Source organism: Archocentrus centrarchus, chromosome 5, assembly GCF_007364275.1.
Source record: "Archocentrus centrarchus isolate MPI-CPG fArcCen1 chromosome 5, fArcCen1, whole genome shotgun sequence".
NCBI classification, from domain to species: Eukaryota; Metazoa; Chordata; class Actinopteri; order Cichliformes; family Cichlidae; genus Archocentrus; species Archocentrus centrarchus.
Window position 1 is genome coordinate 16,360,387 of NC_044350.1, and position 22,211 is coordinate 16,382,597.

At 39.4% G+C, this 22,211-nt stretch overlaps 2 protein-coding genes across 12 annotated transcripts in view; one reads left to right on the forward strand and one right to left on the reverse strand.

The window, feature by feature from the left end:
• scn8ab (sodium channel, voltage gated, type VIII, alpha subunit b) overlaps positions 1-5,321 on the reverse strand; it is a 43,496-nt gene extending 38,175 nt beyond the window's left edge. For 9 of the 11 annotated variants that reach the window (XM_030728542.1, XM_030728543.1, XM_030728540.1 and 6 more), the window contains exon 1: positions 5,031-5,312. In XM_030728542.1, coding sequence (XP_030584402.1) covers positions 5,031-5,312 — 282 coding nt within the window. Of the gene's footprint in view, positions 1-5,030 lie in introns of all 11 variants that reach the window. The other 2 variants (XM_030728546.1, XM_030728545.1) reach the window with 1 other exon arrangement.
• Positions 5,322-18,685: 13,364 nt separating this feature from the next.
• LOC115780403 (methyltransferase-like protein 7A) lies at positions 18,686-21,988 on the forward strand. The gene is made up of 2 exons (XM_030729573.1): positions 18,686-19,237; positions 21,366-21,988. The coding sequence occupies exons 1-2, from the start codon at positions 18,743-18,745 to the stop codon at positions 21,597-21,599; spliced, it is 729 nt and encodes a 242-aa protein (XP_030585433.1). The 5' UTR covers positions 18,686-18,742; the 3' UTR covers positions 21,600-21,988.
• The last annotated feature ends 223 nt before the right edge of the window (positions 21,989-22,211 follow it).

Here is a 22,211-nt window from a genome sequence, read left to right on the forward strand (position 1 = left end):
CCTGAGCAAACTCTGTAAAGTAGGACCACAGCCGGTGAACCAGTTCATCATTATGAAATTAATGTTTCGGACTTCACAAGACATTCCAGGGGGATGAAAATATTTAACATGTAGTGAATGAGTGGTTGAACTGCATCTCTTCAAATGGATAAACATACAATCAAATAGAGTGGCTACAGTAGATAAGCACCAAACAAATGACTGTGCGGCACATAATGAATACTGCAGTCATTCACACAAAGTGCACGAAGGTATAGTACATACACTTATCACAATAGCACTGATCTATATTGCTAACAACAAATGAATATTCACATGTTTAAATGCACGACTCCGCAGATCAGGGTTCATTCTACAAAGCTGTGGAAATGATCATAACAATCATATGATGATGTATGAAATGATCATAACAATAAAGCACATGCAGGGATCAAGAGACAGAATGCAGCTACAAGGACAGTCTATGTGCAGATGTGTTTGCGTCTGCGTGGAGCAGAGACATGGTGGGGACTTGCAGAGGTACAGGACAGAAGCAAAGGGAGCCAAAGAGAGACAGATAAGAGGACGGAGGTGGAGTGATGCAGAACAGAAAGCCAAAGAGCTGCAGAGATGAGAGAGCCAAACCTGAGATGGATGGGTAGATGGAGGGAGGAGGAGGAGGTGGAGGAGGAATGGGTAGGCATGCAGCAGAGAGACAAAACTTAGAGATGAGAAGAGGAGGACAGAGAAAAAGAGAAAGCTCAATGAAATCTAAACAGGGAAATAATAGTAAGTCACAGGAAAGAGGTGGTGTATTTCTCTTAATTATCCCAGGGCTCCACTCTGACACAGACTAGTCTACTTATTCTTGAAAGTGACAGTAATTAAGCCTTTGTAATCAGCACACATATTTTATATTTTTGAGTATCTTAACTGTACTGTAAAGTGCTATGAGATTATTTATGTTATGATTTGGTCCAGCTTCCCAGCTGAGAACAGTCAAAAGTAATATCTGTCATAATAAAGGCACGCCCTCACTTGAACTTGAGTCCAATCTGTGGAGAGTACGTGGTGTGGGCTGAGTCTATCTTAAAAAGTGAAAATATTTTTTTATTTTGTGAGACGTTGATGCTTTATAGTAAAACAGCGCTGATCTCATGAGAAATTTCAATTAATTACTAAGTGTCAGCAAATATAGCTTATTTGCGTCTGTTTAAACTCAGTGACTAAATATAAATATGAATAAATCTGAATGACTCAAAGCTTATTTACCTGCACATAATAGCGTATCAAAAAACTGCGTCATCACACTTCCTTACCCGTATGCTGTGCTGCAAAAAAACAAACACTTTCCACCCCTTACCCTACCTTCCTGCTTAATACCAACCTGGCTAGCAGTGAAAGCACACACACACACACACACACACACACACACACACACACACACACACACACACACACACACACACACACACACACACACACCCCACTCCATCCTTTCCTCACTCAGCTCAGAACAGGAGGATGCTGTGTCATCAGAGACTGAGGACTCAGACAGAGCACTAAAGCCTGGGCTTCGTTCTAATTTACTACACCCTGAAAGAAAAAAAAGAAGAAAAAAAAACGCCAGAGAGAGGAGGCAGTGGAAGGGAGAGGAGAACAGAGAGTAACAGAGATAGACAAACACACTGACAGAAAGGATGGGATAGGGATATAATGTAATGGTGTGTACAGTGCTACATGCTGAGTTTCAGAAGCCACTGCTGGTTTAGCTGTGAGCTCCCCTTGTGCACACACTAGCAGTTGCTGCCCTGCACAAGCCTGTGCAGAAGTGACTAGTCAAGTGGATGCTGCTAGAAAAAGACAGTCACAAAAATGTAACATTCAAGAAGCACATCAAGCTTTTGAACAAAACTAGCACTTCTTTTTGTCCATGCAGTACTGTCTAAAAGCTCATCTAATCAACTGTATATCCATTTGTGATGAAATTCGCCAACTATAAGTAAAAACACATGCGTGCATGTGCACAGGACCAGCTAAAGCACTCGCATGCCCGCCATCCATCCCATCCTGCTTTTCCTGTGTGACTCCAGCAGCTTTAACATAACCTAATCTCATCAGACATTTGAAAAGCCCAGGCAGTCCTTCCCTCATCACAGGGGAAAATAAGAACTGCAACACTGCATTTCTCTTCCTCGCCACTGCCGCCCTCTTCCTCTCTTTTATGCATGAGTGCTGTGATCAGGTTTCCTGCAGCTGATGGTAACACACACAAACACACACAAACACACATATATGCGCTCAGACACACTCATTGACATACAGTGCGATTGGATGACTGTGGGTCGAGTAGAGGAGACGAGCGGCCTACAGTAGGTGAGGACACAAACAGAGGGAGAGGAGGAATGGATGTTAACTAACTAGAGTAACTTCCTTGGTTATGACTAAAGATAAATACATGAGTGGGTTATGAAAATCGTTGATACGAAAGCTAGAAAGATGGTGTGGGGTTGCTGATTTGCCACATAAATAGCTGCGGTGAGGGAAGCACATCATGACTGAGCAAAACAAAGAGAAATCAGAACCTCTATTGATATGTTCAAAAACACACATGGTATTAGTGAACACAAAGATGGATGGTAGTGTAAAAGCTCAGCGCTCACACCTTTTTCTTTTGTAATTTAATGTAAATGCGTTCTTCAGCCATGCAGCATAGTCACAGCTGCACCAACAGAGCTGCTCAGAGGACAGCAAACTAAGGACTGTGGCTGTAAGTTTCCAGTGAAGCATTTTTAAATTTCTAAGAGATCTAACTTAGCATAAGCATGCTGACACAACATGAAAGTGCATGTGCAGCCAGTATATATTATTATTATGTTGGCTTTTGTACCAACTGAAGAAGCATTAGACTATAAAACTGTGACCTCTGGCATGAAATTCTGATCAAAAACCATGTGGAAATGCCGTGCGTTTTGTGAATGGATATATAACCCTGTATACAGATAACGTAGATGTTATCATATTTCACACCTTTTGCCAGTAAAAAGAATCCTTTCAATATACACTGTCAAGATTCTGACTAGGGTTGATCATTATTAAACTAAACTGTTTAAAGAAAAATCTGCAGTAAGATTGTTTCATTATTTAGAAAGCTGAATATTCCAACTGATTTTTTGTTTTGTTTTGTTTTGTTTTTAGCAAACAGCAGACTGAACTTATAAGTCAACACAAGCTTATAAATTGTAGGGCCACGGAAATAATGTGTGTACCAAAATTTTAATCATATGCTTAAGAAAACAAATAGCATCATTTCTTTTCCCTGTACTGCAAATTCAGCAAAATCTGGGGAATCTACTCACTATGTCATGTCCACAACAACATCTTTAGTAAAAAAAAAAAACCCACTTAAATTGCCAAATCCCCACGCTTTAATTGAACCCTAACTCCTCGTTTTATATATATATAAAACTTAAAAAACATGAAAATATGTATATAAATTACCCTAAATGTTGTTTTATTGTTATACCATGTCTTTTTTATGTATCATTTTGTCATAGACGTAGGCAGCCCCTGTACACACACCATCACATGACAGTAGACCTGATAATGAAAATTTTACTTTCCAGAAGAAAGTGAGGGGGTGTAAAGAAGAATGCAATGGACAATAAGCAAAATTGGGAAGGATAATAAGACAAGAGTGGAAACCCCTCCTGTGGCCACCACTGAACCAGAGCTTTGGATCAATAGATCACAAAAGGCACATGTACTTGATAGTTCCATCCACCCTACGAGGCAGTGCTGCTCGCTGAGATTGCAAGTCTTGCTGACTGGGCTTCTGGCTTCTACAGAGGCCACAGATTCTCTTACACATTATCCCTGCTACCACACTGGAGACTGGCTACTCCACACCTATACACAGCTGAAAGTACTACAGCACACTCCTGCCTATTTCACTCCACTTCCTGTCCTCTTCTGCCATCTTCTGCCTTCCACTACTCATTCCTCATTTGGTAGTGCGGAGCTACAGGGATTGCAGAGACTTGACTCTAATTGATAAGAAATACATCATTTGGAGTGGAAATATTAGCTTGTTTTTTTCTGTCACCTGCACTTACATCACAATAATTCTGTCCTTGGGTATGGAAATTATTTGATTATGTGGTTTTGAGGGGGGAAATTACCATAACAGTGCTTTTGAAGGAACACTGATACAACTTTCGACTTTTTTTGGCTTATCTGTTTTTAATTCCATAAATGTCCAGTCAAAAACAAAATTCATAAATGGAGAGAAAGGAATTCACATGTTGCTAGAAACCGCACACATAGGGTGCAATTATAGCAAAATGTGTGCGCAGCTGCACTGATAAACGCTATCCAGTTAGACAATTTGTTCTCCTCTGCCATCTCAACAGAGCACTTGTTATATAGGAGTTTGCGTTGCCGTAAGAGAATTCACAGTAGCACTGAAACATGAAGGCAAATTTGTCATCCCCTCCAGCTGTTACATCATCTTTATTATGCATTAACACACATTATTAATCAATGCTGCAGAAACCTTAGATTAACCACTGCCCAAGAACTGCATTCCACAGCAGCCCTGCAGTGTTGCACGAGTTGAGCTGGTCCTCAGCTATGCTTTCATTGTACAAGTGTAATAATAATTTTAAAGAAAAACTCATAGGCTTTTTATAATCTCAATATGCACCCAAATAATGCTGAAACTGCCTCTAAGCCACAGTACCATGACTAAAAGTACTCAAAAAAGCTTTTGATTGCCTCAAGGTCATTTTTTCCTATCATGTTATCACTACATGTTAAGTTCATTTCTGCTTGAACTGATATGAAAAATTACCTAGTTGTATCATGTGTTACGTTTACAGTAACAGCAGTTTGACTTGAGAGAATGCCAATCAGGGCAGGAAAACAGTTAAATACTATTCAGGGAATTCAAGGAAATCTGAATCTTTAAACTAGATTTATCAAATGTAGTGTTTACCTGGTAAGTAAGGGACATTTGTTTAGTGGAGTAAGACAACTGTGTAACAACTCACTTTCTTATTCATATAGAATGGGTCCAAATCCTCCAGTGGTGTGGCCGCCATTCCATCAGGAATGTCGCCATAGATGAAGGGCAGGCTCTTCCCAGCCTCCAGGTCACTGTTGGGCTTGGGTTCATTGTCGTCAGATGTGTCGCGGTGACTGCTGTCTGATCTTGGCTTGGGTGGCTTCTTGTTCTTCTCTTCTTTGATGCGTTTCTCAATATTTTCGAGTGTCTCCGGGGTGAATTTCTTGAAGCTGTCAGGTCCTGGGGGTGCAAGAAGGGGTGCAGCCATGTTTTCATCCTGCAGCTATTTCCTCTTTATTTGTTTTCCATCCCAGACATCCAGCTCTGATAGGGAGAGAGCAACAGAGAGCGATAAAGGGTGGAACAGTGAGGATAGATACTCAACAAAGAGAGAAAGAGGGTTAAAAGAAATAAAAGTGAAATAAAAAAGTGCAAGCATCTAACCATCAGCTGTAATGACTGAAGCACACAGCCTCTGTACCCAGCACAGAGACAGCATTGAATTCCCTTTTGCTCTCACCTCTGTGACCCCAGCTTCACATAACAAGGAGATGTGTCAAGTTTTCTCTTCTTGTGTTAGCCTCTCTCTTCAAAATATCCAACATGAAATTTTGCATTTATTTTATGTTTTATTTGTATCTATATGCCATGCAGCATTTAGAGTGACAGTTTCCCATGAAGTCCCACAGTGTTTAAAGTGGCAAAGAATAAAATGACACCCCATAAAGTGAATGTGGGAGCTCTCACTAGAACAGACATCCAAGTCTGCAGCACTGTATAATGCAGCTTTCAGCTATGGAAATTATATGGCTAGATATGGAAACACTGAGCTGTAGTGGAGTTCAAATAGCTCCTGCTGCTGATAGAAATGGTAAGTGCACTCAGGCTAATACAACCCTATTCAGTACAAAACAGACAAGCCAGAGAGCCCCAGACATTTCTCATTTGAGTAAAGTCCGGTAAGAGAACACGCTAACCAAGGGAACTTAATAAACTTAATGTGACTGAGATCTGTTGGGATGGGTGGGGTTTATCACATGCTAATAATTCAAATGTTTACTGTGAGTAAACAGCATACTGAGTTGGCTTTAAAATATGTTTGCTTTGGCCATAAATGATTGTTTTGCTGTTTTTGTTTTTCTGTGTGATAAATCCACCTTCCCCTTATAGCACTTAAGAAAAAAGCTTTACAAATGGCACACTGCCTGGTATCTGACATCCTACAATACTGATTACAATAATGACTCTATACAGGATAATTTATTAATAAACTCCTGAACTGTTTCACACAATAATTTATAAATTATTATAGGACTTGGTCAAAATTATTCAGCCTCTGAGGTAAGATTGTAATACCATTATCAACTGTCTTCATGCTCCTTGAATAGATTTCAGTCCCCAGATGGCTGTGCATGCTGTTTGACACACCATATTAAACAATCAAGTCAAAGTTCAGGTGACCAAAAATTTAGACAGTGTGCAAAACATTCAATGAAACAACGGCAAGGTTACAGACCTGGATATAAAAAAAAACACACACACACACTCAAAAACAATCCACAGGCAAAAAGAGATCCAGCAGCCCAGTATCTCAGAATCTTGGAGAAAAAATGAGGGGAAAGTCCGATTCAAGTAACCCAGCCACGGTACAACCTCCAAGTCTCCTTCCGCCAATGCTACATCAATTGATCAGTCAAGGTGATTGAAACCAGGATGCAATAGCATGACCAGCAGTCCACGTGTACTTTGCAGGTAACGCTGGGACAATTTAAAAAAGAAAAAAAGAAAATCAGGCAGTAAAACTGCTCGAAATTTTTTACAGATGTCGTTTTATGCTTTCCACAAATAACTGAGTCATATAAAAAGAAAAAAAAATGTTTAAGTGCGAAAATGTGGCCCTTTTTTTTTTTCTTTAATTAAAAGCACCGCTCAGGTCACTGTTACATGATTTACAGTGAATGCTGCCGCATACAGCCGGCACGAAAGCCTGCAGCGCCAACCTGCTCTCGGTTTGGTTAAAATCCGCTGAAACTGAAAATAAGACAGAGAAGACTAAAAACTCCGGCAGCCTCAATTGCCTCTCAATGTAAAGTGCTGTGACGCTGCGCCCTCTGCGCAGTGGAAAGGCACCCAGAAGCACCGCGGCCGCACTCCCGAAAAATACAAGGAAAGAAAAGCAAAAACTTTGATTGCTCACTCTGATGATAACCATCCGATGAAGCTACCAGGACACCGCGGAGACAAGTGTGCTCGCGAGCTGGAGGTGTACAGGGAGCTTGCATCAGAGTCACGTGGGTCGGACAGAACTTCATCCTTCATTACCTGCGGTGATGTCTCTAAATGCCATCTCAGTTCAAATCCACAGCGTCAGTGAGAATAGGTGGGCAAAGGGAAACATTGCTGAGAAAATATATGGGCTGGCAAATATTAAAGGGGCCTCAACCCCCCCCCACCCCCAAACATATACGGGGAGGTGCCACATTCTACATAACAGAGCTGAGTCTATTTCAGGTAGGCCCAAAGTTATGACTTCCTGAGTGGAAATTTGATGAGTTGATAATTCATTTTAACCCGTTTTTCCTCGGGGAACAGACAAGAAATGAGAAACAGAAATTCTAGAGCTCTTCCCTTTAGGCTGTTGTGCGGTAAAGCTGAACACTGATCAACCACACATCTTCCTATTTCTTTATTTCTTCTTATTTTCCCAATTATATCGTATCCCTTATCATATGTCACTTGCTGACACTCATATGTAGGCTGTGCGGTCCAGAGTAAAGTCCACTGTTGTATACTGAGGCGCGCCGTTGTTCTATAGGGCCATAGCCTAAAATACTGCAGTGTGGTTTACTGCTGCTATATGGGCTCTAACTCCTAGTAGGTCAGTTAAATGCACAAGCTATATCCTGACGACTCATCCCTGGCATACGAAGTCAGCACAACCCAGTTTCACCCCACAGAAAGTGAAATTGGGCTATTTACAGATAATAAGAGAAACTAAACTGGCCTTGATGTTACAGCTTGGCTACCGCACCCGTATGCCCAGACCACAGAGATCTATAGACTCCTTATGATGCAGGTTTACAGAGTAACAACACCATGGGAAATACTGCACGAAAAGACCAGAAAAGGGTGCCGCGGTCCCTTTAGAGGACTGCCAAACTAAAGACGCACCTACCTCTTCGTGCAATACAGTCTCCAAAGAGATTGCAAGGGAGGGAGGTGGGGAGTGCACAGAGGTGGAGTGTGGGGGCGGCGGGGGGGTAAAACTATCAGTTAGCCTACAAAATAATGGTAGAAAGCCAGAAATACCGGGGGAAACGATTTTGCCAGGGGCTCATTATTCGTGTAGCCATTGGGAGCGTACACGATAGTTACTGTCGCCACTGACAGAAGTTTTACATGATCTCACTTACATGCGTACACTATGTTTCACATCCCGACACATTGAAATGTCATAGCCTATCATCCAGCGGCGAGCCAACTCCCTTAATAACGTCCCGGTTTCCCCTTTTTCCATCACGTCGTATTTCCAATGGCTGTTTTTTCTTTTTAGAAATCACATCTTTCCTACTTCTGACTGCCGCTTCGCATACATATTAGTCCATGTACTGGCAAGGAGCCCTCCACAGACGCTGGGAAAAGATGCTGAGAGAGGGACCGCTCTGCGGCACTGGGATGCAGTCAGTCGACAAAGTAAGACTGTGATCCATCCCATGACGTGAAATACCAGACAAAGCAGAAAACATATTGTCTACTTACTTTTTCTCGCATTAACAGGAATCCAGACAGCTGTCACTGAACTGCAGATGTAGGAAAGAGCCGGGAGTAAATGCGGCTGTCGCCATATTGTTGCTGCTATCTTCCTTCCCAGTGCGTGCGGCTACCCTGCATAATTGATGACTCTCAGCAAATTGTTGGGGAGTGTCGGTAAATGCCTTTAGTTTCAATAACGGACAAGAGACCGCAGCATTGTAAGGATTTATAAAAAAAAAAAAAAAAACTGTACACTGTTTATGTAACAGCAGTCATTCATGTTCTGGTTGGGAATGATAAGCAGTTGGGAATATTTATGTTCATTTTTAATTCTTACAAAAAACAAATCAGATCAATGACAAATAATTTGTTTTATATTATTTTTAAAATTAGACCTGGAAGTGTACAATATACATTTAACACAATTGGTCTAGAGAAATAAGTTTAACATAAAATTTGTGACACCTTCTGTCATAACTATCCAGATAACAAACCAGAAAAGCAATTTTGTATGTTCATTTCTGGAAAAAGGACAGTGTTGCTGTAAATGCAGTCCTGTGAAAAAGAGCATTTTCACAGGACTTGATGCAATCTGTGGAAAACCGAGCACATCTCATGGTTCAGTAGCTCATAGAACCACCGTTAGCAGCAATAACTTGAAGTAATTCTTTTCTGTGTGTGTCTCTCACATCTTTTCGGTCAAGTTGACGTTTGGACTTTGAGCAACTGCAACACTTTGTTTCTTTTCTTTTTCAGCCATTCTGTTGTAGATTTGCTGCTGTGCTTGGGATCACTGACCTGTTGCATGACTCAATTTGTGCCAAGCTTTAGCTGTTGAACTGATGGCCTCACATTAGACTTTAGAACACTTTGGTATGGATGTCCTAGGATGTCCTCTCGACTCAGTGCAGGTGGTGGGAGACAGAAGGACTCTGACCAAAATAACATCACTGATGGACAAGGTCTCCCATCCCATGCATGAAACTGTTGCTGAGCTGGAGAGCTCCTTCAGTGACAGACTGCTGCATCCTAAATGCACAAAGGAGCGTTACCGCAGATCCTTCCTCCCAGCAGCTGTAAGACTTTATAACCATCACTGCTCCCAACAAAAACCACAATAGCCTACACAATGTAGGATAATATATAATATACTGTAAATAGTCCGGCACATCATGCACATTGTATATAGTGTTATTATTATTAGTAGTATTAAGGTTAATATTGTTTGTTGATTTTATATATATTCTTTTCTTAATAGTGTGAATTATTATATCTTTATTTATATTTATAATAACTGCGGCTGCTGTTACACCCAAATTTCCCCTCTGTGGGACAATAAAGGCTGTTTCTTCTTCTTCTTCTTCTATACCAAGGAGTTTGTGGTCAAATCTATGACAGCAAAGGGCCAAGGTCCTATGGCTGCAGAACAAATCCAAATCTTCACATCTCCACCACTGTGCTGGACAGTTGCTCTGAGGTGTTTTTGTTGGTATACTGTGTTTGTTTTTTGCCAAATATGGCACTGTGCTTTAGGGCCAAACATCTAAACTGTGTCTCATCTGTCCAAAGGGCATCGTTCCAGAAGTCTTGTACTTTGTTCAGATGTAACTTTGCAAACCTAAGCTGTGCTGTCATATTCTCTTTAGAGAGAAGAGGCTTTCACTTATCAACCTTCCAAACAAGCCATACTTTGACTGGCATGAACCTTAACATTTAACATGCTAACTGAGGCCTGGAGAGTCTGAGATGTAATTACTGTTTTGTTTTGTTTTTTTGGGGGGGGTGGGGGTGGCAGTTTCTCTGCGAGCATTGCACAGTCTGACCTTGAAGTGAATTTGCTGGGTTGTTCACTCCTGGGAAGTCTGTGGCATTGTGTTAACACACACCTGACTGCTCCATTCAAGCGTGTGTTAAACTCCCGAAAACTTCTGCTTTCATAGAAAGTGAAAACTTTCTTTTTCACGTGACTGCAACAGCTATCTTTTATTAATATTTCATGAAAGTTTACTATATTTCACAAAACACTACCCTTAGACCAAAGCAGCAGAATAAAATCTAGCCATCATTATTTATAATGTAGGCACCTCTGCTTTTCATACCAGAAAAATGGTGTAATACTTTAAGTGCAATCTATGTTCCATACACCCAGCAGCCAAAGTTTTAATTTTGAGATGTGAAAAAAATATATATAAATAAATAAAATTTAAAAAATGTAAAAAATAAATAAATCAATAAAAATAAATCAATAAAGTTCTCATGGAACTTGTCAGCTAAAACCCTATAATAATAAAGGGAAAACATCAACAATCCAATGATCCTCTGTGAGGAAGCACTTATTGACACAATGTTCACAATACAAGAAAACATATCAAATATTTAAACTGAAACATTTTACTATTTCATGAAAAATATTAGCTTATTTTGAATTTAATGGCAATAACACATCTCAAAAAAGTTAGGATGGGGTAACAAAAGGTTGGAAAAGTAAGCGTTACTAAAAAGAAACATGTGGAGGAACATTTTGTAAGGTATTAGTTTAAATGGCAACAGGTCAGGTTATGACTGGATATAAACAGAGCATCTTAGAGAGGCAGAGTTTCACTAATCTGCAAAAAAAAAAAAAAAATTAGAACAACTTCAGAATAAAATTCCTTGATATAAAATTGTGACAACTTTGTATATTTCATCATTTACAGCAGGAAATAAATGATTCAGAGAATGTGGAGGAATCTCTGTGCGTAAGGGACAAGGCTGAAAATCAGGTAAAAACAGGCATGATTGGAAATCACTGCACAGGCTCAGGAACACTTCCAGAAATCACTGTCTGTGAATACAGTTCACTGTACCATCCACAAATGCAGGTTAAAGCTCTATCATGCAAAGAAGAAGCCATAAGTGAATATGATGCACAAATGCCACCAAGGCTCATTTAAAATGGACTGATGCAAAGTTGAACACTGTTCTGTGGTTGGATAATTCAAAATTTGTCTTGTTTTCCACCTTTTTGGAAAACATTGGCACCACATCCTCTGGACTAAAGAGGAAAGGGACCACCCAGCTTGTTGTCAGTGCTCACTTCAAAAGCCTGCATCTCTGATTGTATGGAGTTCCTTTGGAACTGGCAGCTTGCACATGTGGAATGGTACCAGCAATGCTGAAAAGTATATACAGGTTTTAGAGCAACATATGCTCCCATCCAGATGACATCTTTTTCAGAGAAGGCCTTGCATATTTCAGCAAGATATGCTAAACCACATATTGCAGCTATTACAACAGTATGGCTTTGTGGTACTGAACTGACCTGCCTGTAGTCCTGACCTTTCACAAAATGAAAGGTATGGAGCATCATGAAATGAAAAATACAACAAAGAAGACCCAGGACTTTTGAGTAGCCAAAATCCTATATCACACATTTCTCTCTCAAAAGTCAAGTAGCTGGTCTCCTCAGTTCCCCATATCATTGTCCTGTTTCTTGGACACAGAGTTTCTGGAATTCCTCTTTATTTAGTATTCTCTGCTTGGTTCTTGGTTTGTTTTTTGATTACATGACAGACTGTTAATAAAAGAAGAGAAAATCCAACACAGTGGTAGTCATGGCCCTGTCCCAACTTTTTTGTGATGTGTTACCGTCATCAAATTCAAAATGAGCTAATACTTTTTTTTAAATGGAAGATTTTCTGAGTTTACGTTCTTTATGTTCTATTGTGAATAAAATAGATTTATGAGATTTTCAAATCATTGCATTCTGTTTTTATTGACATTTTTTGGTTTTGGAATTGGGGTTGTAAATGTATTGGGAGTGAAATGAAAGGAGTGAAGAAGAAGTCCCTCCCTAAACTGGGAGCTGATGCCACAGGAGACAGGCCTGATAGCCAGAGGCTCTGGAACCAAAAGTAAGCCCGCAGTCTGAGAGCAAATATCTGGGGTGATATGGTACTATGAGGTCTTTAAGATAAGATGGGACCTGATTATTCAAATATCTTGTAAGTGAGAAGAAGGATTTGAAATTTAATTTTGGATTTAACAGGGAGCCAATAAAGACAAGCTAATATGGGATGAATATTGTCTCTCTTTCAAGTCCCTGTTAGCACTCTTGCTCCAGCATTTTGGATCAACTGGAAGCTTTTCAGGGGTCTTTTACAACAGCCTGATAATAAGCAATTACAATAGTCCAGTTTGTGACTAGTTGTTCAGCATCACCCTGAGACAGACTGTTTTTAATTTTGTACAGATGAGAAAAAGCAGCCCTACGTGTTTAATGTGCATGTTAAAGGACATATCCTGGTGAAAAATGACTCTGTTTGTCAGAGACCTTACCACCAGTACCAGATATACTGAAGATTTTCTTATAAGACACTTAATCCAATAAAGCATGAGCATAAGATCTTCTATGTGTGCAAGAAATAGTGCATATAAACATTGTGAGACATGTTTAATTATGTCCTGCACCAATCAAAGACTTGGATAATACAATATAATAATATTCTAATTAGAACTCGATCGATATATTGGCCAATATTAGATATTTGCCAATACATTGGCATCGGCTTTTCTAATGGCCGTTAAATTAAATTTTCCAAAATTAAAGAAAATATGGTAAAAACACTCTTCAACCATGAAATGATGCTAATGATGCAGAGGGCAGTCTGCAGATTCCCTGTTGGCAGCACATGTTTTGGAACACCACAAAAACAACAACCAGCTGATCCTAAAAGAGTCTAGCAGAGTGTTAAAAAAAAAAGTTTATTTTAAAACCATATTGTCACATTATCTTAGTAAGGACTCATAAATAACTACACATAACAAATGTTAGGGAAATCTGTTTATGTATTGTGCGTCTGAAAGAAAAAAAAAATCGGCCGATATACTGGATTTTAAAATCACCAAATGTTAATAGCACTAAAGATTCTATGTGCATGTTTCACTGGGAAGCAAATGAATCTCAGTCACAAATGATTTGCAGTACTTCACTCTTCAAATTACAAGGTTAGAGGATTTTATAAAACAAGTGTGATGATCTAACAATGTCTCTATCTGGTGGAGTATGGATGAACTGCAGCTTAATGTCTCCTGGAAATACCTGAGCCATTTTTATGTTTAAAAGATTTAAAAGTTGTAAGCATGGGAAATAGGCTTGGTGATTAAATTCTTTGTATATTGTGCTGGAGAAGAGACAGAAACACCAGCCAGACTGCCTTAGAGGATCTACTCAAGTAAGGTGTCTCATTTGACCAGCAGTACATTCTGCTACTGGCCACATGCATGTCTTCATTGCTGAAAAGTTGATGAATTATATGTATAAAAACATGTTCACCAAAATAAGCACACTATTAATAATAAATTAAAATATAGTCGCATGATAGGCCCTTGCCGGCTTCCGCCCCATGCTGGTGCTGGACCCTGCTGGACAATCTTCTGGCCAAGATTCCAGTTGTTGCCCTTTACAGTCTTGCCAAATGAGAAATACTGCAGTTTTTCTATTGCCTGCATTGTAAGGAATCCCCATAGTAATAAAATTGTAGAGTTTGGTCATCGCCACAGCAACAGTGTGTGAAATATTACGTGGGTATGATTGACTTTTTTGATCAGGGTGATGTACTGAATGTTGGTTTTAAAAATTTGTACATTTCTGAAAAAGCTAGAGAGGAATATTTGGTACATAGAGTGTGCAGGTTGGGAGCAAAATTCCTGGAGGAGTTCTAAGGTTTTACACATCAGGACATAATTAAAAAAAAAAAAACATTTGGTCCTTAGGAGGTTCTAAAATTGTTTAAATACGACCTTGGATGAACAACAACAACACATGATGTATTTTACAGTGTCATTCTCAGAAGCACTGTGTGAAAAACTACACTTCATGATTCAATAGCTTGTAGAACCACCTTTAGCAGCAATAACTTGAAGTAACTGTTTTCTGTGTGACTTTATCTGTCACTCACATCGTGGTGGAGGAATTTTGGCCCACTTTTCTTTATAATGTTATTTTAGAGGTTTGTGGGTGTTCATTTATGCATAGCTCTCTCAAGGTCCTGCTACAGCATTTCAAGGTCATTTCTGGACTTTGACATGGCCACTGCAACACCTTGATTCTTTTCTTTTTCTGCTATTCTGGCCTCACATTTGACTCTGGTACACACAGGAGTTCGTGGTTGTTTCAGCGACTGCAAGGTGCCCAAGACATGTGGCTGCTAAACAAGCCCAAATCATCACCCCTCCACCACCGTGGAGTATGGTATGGACTGCGTTGTAGAAAACGGAAATAAATTGAGGTGCACACAGCCAAATTGTTTTTATGAGTTGCAAAGGGGTCAAACAACAGTGCTAAGAGCATGCCAGCAGTCTGCATGCTTTTTGACAAGGAAGAATTACAAGCATAGAATCACTTATAGAGACAAATTGTCATCATGGGCATGAATCTCATGGTACCTTTATGATTTCTTTGAACTGATCTTTTCCCAGGGTGGAATGATTGAGCCAGTATGTATCCTGTTGTCCCTGGATTACAGAAAATTTGAAATAGTTTCAAACTTCTGCGTCCAATTCTCGTTTTTTTAATTCATTAAAGCTGTATGTTCCATGGGCCTATACAGTCTGACATGTAGCTCTTGTTTGTTTTTGTTTTTCTCAGTTTCTGAGCATTGCACAGTCTGACAGTGGACATTCATTCTTGGGAAGATTTTTTTTAGTTCCTAAAATTAATATCAACATATATCCCTCAAAGTCTAGTGTGGTCGGGCATATTAACATATGTTAATTTCTTGTATTCTTGCAGCAGCTGTTTGATAACCTGTTAGCTGTCAAAGCTGTGGTTTTATTCATGTGTTATTTTACTACTAAAGGTCAGGCCTCACCTTAGGCATAAACTTTTATTTTGAAAATTTGCATCACACTTCTCATCTGACCTCGTATGCCATAATAGTGGTGTGTGATACTGGGAAATTTGGTATCAAGCTGATATCAAGTAAATTATAGTATAGTATAGTGAATTATATTCAAACATTTTCATACTTCATGTTTGAGAGATATTCTTTTTAGTTCCAATAAAATAATTACTTTAACAAGTTTCACTGAGCTGAATACATAATTTGAATGTCTGAATACAGTCTATGGGTAATCAGCCTGCTAAAGTAAGAACAATGAACATTAACTAATGCTGAAGATTTAACATGAGTCATGACTAAACATCACATTCACCACTACATGAGCTAACAGTGGCTAATCTGCCAGTTTCACATGGTTGTCCACAGAGACTCCTGCCTGACCTCATCTGTCAACCTGTCCATCACCACTGCAAACAAGAAGGCACTTAGGACGATCCCTGATGTAATTAATGAAACAGTCCATAGCTGTGAGGATATAGAGGTTTCCCCTTATAGTGTTGGGGAAAGGACCAAGGATGTCAGTGCCCACTCTCTCCAAGGGGTACCCAGCAGAAAACTGTTGAAGCTGGCTCACTGTTCCAATACTCCTGTAGCCTGTGGCTGGCTCTGTCCATCCTCTTTGCAGGACTCGATTGCACTGACATAAAGAATCAAACACAGGCTGGAGTCTCTCTGGAGTTTGAGACAACATGTCAGTCTCCTCCCACTGGGTCCAACGTTGCTCCGCCATTCACATAAGCACCTGTTCGCATTTGAATGGGCCGTGCATCTCCAGTGTCAAGATCATGAATGAAGTCAGTTCTTAAAATCCAGCAGAAGCCACTTGTTAACTAGCAGTCAGTCCATCACAGTTCTTCCAAACCTCCCTCACAGCCGACAGCCTCGCTTCCTGGTCAGGTGGCTTGGTGTGTTCCCGGTCTGCAGTGGTCCCACAGTATCTATAAAAAGAGGTCCATGTTTTCTTTTACATCACGTGGATGGCCAGGTATGTGTGAGTCACTTACCTGGGGAGCACCTGGCACCAGGAGGCACTATGAGAAGAAGGGAAGACGGCAGAGGCAGTGTAATGTTTTGAGAAATGTTCTGCTGGGAAACCCTGGGTCCTGCCGTCCATGTGGCTGTTACTTTGACACCACCTACCTAAGCATTGTCGCAGACCATGCACACCCTTTCACAGAAACAGTATTCCCTGATGGCTGTGGCCTCTTTCAGCAGGATAATGGCCTCCATATTCCCCAGATCTCAATCCAATCAAGCATCTGTGGGATGTGCTGGACAAACAAGTCTGATCCATGGAGGTCTCACCTCAGAACCTACAGGACTCAAAGGATTTATTGCTAACATCTTGGTACCAGATACCACAGCACACCTTCAGGGTTCTAGTGGAGTCCATGCCTCGATGGGTCAGAACTGTTTTGGCAGCAAAAGTAGGCCCAACAGTTATGTACTGTTGTTCATCTGAGGCTACACTCCTCTCCAAAAGTATTGAAACAGTGAGGCCAATCCCATTATTTTTGCTGAAGATGCCGGCGCCCACATACATATCCCACGTAGCGGTGCGGTCCCAGCCCGTCTTCCCCTGTATCTTTCCCTCATTTCCTGTCTCTCTCCACTGCCAATAAAAGCCGCTGTGGCCAAAAATGCTTTAAAAAAAAAAAAAAGATGAATATGAGACAAAAGATCAACTTCCAGGCATTTGCATCTGGATCTGATACACAGTTCAGAACATAGCACCTTTTGTCTGAAGCCGCCCATTTTTTTCCTGACAAACCCAAGGAACATTAATTTGTAGTTAATTGTATTCCTAGTGGATCAATTGAATTAATGAAAGGATACAATAAACAGCATGAGACCTCAATATGCACTTTATATAAATGGAACTCATGCGTGGCTTGTCCCCTTTAAATTCCTATTATCTAACAAAATTAGAGAACTACATCTTATATTGTTGCACATCTATCCAACAAATATATACATGTCTACATTCTCAGATGCTGATGACAAATACACTTTTTGTAAAACAAAAACCAAAGGTATCATCCGTTTGTTTTGTAGATGTTCATTTTGTGTTATGAAAGAGCTGGGGAAATTTTTGTTTAACAAAACTACAGTTAATTTTTGATTTGAGGAGAAAAATTTTTTTTTTTTCCTTTTTTTTTGTGTTCTCTCAAAATAACAAATATAATATTGTCAGCCGTTTTGTCTTATTGGGTAAATTTCACATTCATAAAGCAAAGATGTCAAACATGACCCATCGTTCATGTTACTTTTTAATTGAAACTTTACTTTGACTCTCCAAAATATGCAGAAAATAACAAGAAATGTTTATCAGCCCTTCAGTTTTACCCGAATACCTTGAATGAGATCGTCTGCCTCTTTATGTTTATGTTTTCTTTCTATTTCTTTTTGTTTTTTCATTATTTATTTATTTACTTATACATTATCATCATTATCTCACTTTTTTTTTTCCATACTTAATTTATCCATCAGTTGTCAGTAGGCAATGTCTGAATGTTTATTATGTTCCTGTTGGTCTTGTCATATTGTTGCAAAATAAATAATAAATAAATAAACGGATGCAACCCCTGAATTTGGACACAAAGCCATAAAATCAGGGGCTGGATCTGTTTATTTATTTATTATTTTGCAACAATATCACAAGAACAACAGGAACTTAATATATAACAGTGTTGTTATATAAGTTGGCAACACTGGAAGCGCCGTGAAGGTACGTCATTTCCTTGTTACCTTGAAACGGAAGACGGAAGGCAGCAGCTGTTCAACTAATATGACTTTATTAACTAACTAACTAATTTTGTTTATCGATCTGTACAAACAACAAGAGATTTGAAATATTAACTTCAACGTGTAAGCATGAATTTGAAGGCACTGGAGCAGTAAACAAATAAAATCACAAGCATCATAACTAAAATTAACAGTAAAATAAAATAGGGGCATAAACTTTTATTTTGAAAATTTGCACCTAACTTCCTATCTGACCCCGGATCGCGCAGTCGCTGACAGTTGTCACACCTGAGCTGCACGACGATCAGGCTCTGCAAAAATGACTTTTCTAATGAGATTTTGGAGCTCAGTGGTGAATATATTATGCATTCCACTTCACTTGATCCACGCCGTCGGCCTGTTCGGAGTATACAAGCGTGTCTTCCCGATTTGTCTATATCGGATTTCAAAAAAGTACAATGAGAAAATGCGCGAGAAAAAGAAGGATCTGTTTCGCAGTTTGCCGGAGTTTAAGAAACCTGGCGGGCTACTCACAATTTTAGAGATTGGCTGCGGCACAGGTGCGAATTTTGAGTTTTATCCGCCTGGTAGCAAAGTGATCTGCACCGACCCGAACCCTCACTTTCAGAAATATCTGACCAAATGTATGGGCGAGAACGACCACCTCACCTATGACAGATTCGTGGTGGCGTCGGGGGAGGACCTGAGGGCAGTGGAGGATGAATCGGTGGACGCTGTCGTCTGCACCCTGGTGCTCTGCTCGGTCGACGACGTTTCCCAAACCCTGCGAGAGGCACACCGCATACTGCGACGAGTAAGTGGTCGTGACGGCCATTACTTCACACTGAATTTAGTCCATATTAAACACTGATTGGCAGCCATGCCCTACATACTGTTGGTGGTACTGTTGTAATATATTGAGAGTATCCCCCACCAAAAAAATAAAATAAAAAATTACTTGATATCCTTAGAATCTCACATTTTCTAGAGTGTATCCCTTTATAGGGCAAGTGACTTTTTTGTGGTAATTTCTGCACACTTTATGACGCCTCAGTGAGGTTACAAGCATGTGATCTTGAAGCATGCGGTCATGCAGAAAGAAAGCAAGTCATAATGTGTATGTTGTAATGTTCTGAAAAGTGATGTTGCAATGAATCTGTTTTGCTCTAAAATACATGTTCCTTTCACCATATATGTGTTTTATTGGGATATTTTTTTAACCACTTCCAGCCAAGGAACCAACTGTGATAATTTCATTTACCTTAATTTTTCTACATGAAAATGAAACATTTTGAAAAATGTTACAAAAGTAACTGAAGAAGAAGAAACAGCCTTTATTGTCCCGCAAAGGGGAAATTCAGGTGTAGCAGCAGCCACAGATATAAAATTCAAATTGAGTCTTGTTGCAGCCGCTGCTAACACTCCAAGTTAGAAATTTTGATTTCAATGAGTGCGCTATGAAGGGTTATGTATTTTCATGTATGTCATAATGGTCCAAGTGTTATCTAGCACTGAAACAAATGTTAGCTTTAGGACACGTGATAGTGACAAGTGGCTAATCTGCCAGTTTCAAATGGTGGACTTTACTGTCTTGCAGCTGTGGTTCTGTATTAACCATGAGAAATTGATAAGTCACTAAGAAAACATAAAAAAAAAAAACTAGTGTTATTTGTAAGCTTTTGATCATTTTGTATTTGATTCATTAGAAGTTCTTAAATGATAGGCCAAAACTCCTCTTCATTAAAAGCCTGCATAAGCATTTCAGAAGGCTCAGTACCAGTGTTGTGCCAAAAAGTGATCGCCTGCCAAAAAGTGATTTCTGGTATTTGCCAAAAAAAAAATGACTGGCTGTATTTAAACTGTTGTAAATGACCTTTTGACCTTTAAACATGTCAAACATATCTGTCATGAATGATATCAAGTCATTTTGAGCAAGAAACCACGTTCATGTCACAAGGTAGAAGCTGCAATAACTCTTTGGCAAACTGACTTTTATGTTGTTTATTTATCAGGGTAAAAATGGTCATTGACAATAAAAATATCTTTTTTCAGAGAGATCCGGCCAAAAGGGGAACAGAAATTGCCACACACATCACAGTTCTATAAAGATATTTTAAGTGGCAAAAACAGGGGCATGGGGGTGTACAAGATTTGTTTCCTGGCTGTAGAAACATTAGTTTGCTAATTTAAATTCATATAAATAAAACATACTAATTTATGTAAATTGTATTAATATTTAAAAAAACAAAAATGAAAGCTTTTTTTCACAGGCCAGGGCTGTGACGTTGGACACTGAATTATAACATTATTTATTAACAATTACACAATCAGAACATCTGTTTTCTGCAGCAGGAACCTCAAAGCAAAGGACAAACCCCAGCTCTGAGAATGCTGATATCCTCACTTTGCTTTATTGCAGCCACCAAATGCTCCTTTAAAGACTTACAACCACACAATTATTCACTAGCACACTTAAACACGCAGACACACACACATGCACACATTGAAGCTAAACCAAACAAACATATTGGCCTAAACCAATTTAGTATGATAAGCTAGAATACAAGTGATTATGGTTATTGGATGACCACTGTGTGTTTTTTCCTGTTTGATTAACTTGTCAGCTTTTTATTAGACCTTAAACAATCAGTGCTAAATCATGAGATTCAATCTGAATCTGGAATTTCAAAATGAAGAGGAAAGATCCACACACACACACACAACACACACACACACACACACACACACGCTCCAGTTACATTATGAATGATTTTAGAATTGAAATGACCACTCGTGAACCATTATTAATCAGCACTGTGAGTAGTAGTAAATGTGTAATGAAAATACATACATTATAAAATATGAAAGCTTTCACAGAGAAAACTAACCAATTTGGAATTGATACATTTTTGTAGTTGAAATGGTAAATCTTTGTCTCGCAGGGTGGAGCCTTCTTCTTCTTAGAGCACGTCGCTGCTGACCCCACGACTTGGGCGCACTTCTTTCAGCACGTTATCCAGCCTCTCTGGTACTACTTCGGTGATGGATGCAAAGTCATCCGGGAAACATGGAAATATGTGGAGGCAGCCGGATTCTCTGATCTCAAACTAAGACACATTGAGGCGCCACTCAACTTCATAATCAAACCGCACATCGTAGGCTATGCTGTAAAATAAATTCACTGGCTTTGTAGGAAGCTCCCACCACCCCCAGCAAACCGTTATGTGAACACGTGGAGCATTAACTGCCTTTTTTCTCTCTCTCTCTCTCTCTCTCGTAATGTGACCATCAGTGATAGAAAGCACCAGTTACCTTAATACTATTTTTATTTTTGTATTAGAGTGAGCCTTTAAGTGTTTTGTAAATACATGGTAAACACTGAAAGACAACCTTACATAGATGGCACACAATACTAATTTTGTATCCAGCTAAAGAGAAAAACATATTTCGGTGTTTGTTCCTCAATTCCTCATCTTCAACCTGGATGTTGAACAAAACAACTTGTCTGAGTGTTTGTGACTTTAAAAAAAAAATTACTTTTTTTTTTTTTTTTAATGATTTAGGTAATTGTGTCAAAATGGCTGTGATTAAAGATCTTTATTACACTGTGTTTGTGTGTGTGTGTGTGTGTGTGTGTGTTTTCCCTTTTACGATGAAAGTCACAAAATATGGGGAACTTGGTCCCTTTATCCCCCTCATGTAGGCTGCACTGTATTTCTGCCACCTTGTGGTGACAGTGAGGCATCATTGGTCAGGTGTTAAAAGAGAATAATCTCTTTGATCTTCTT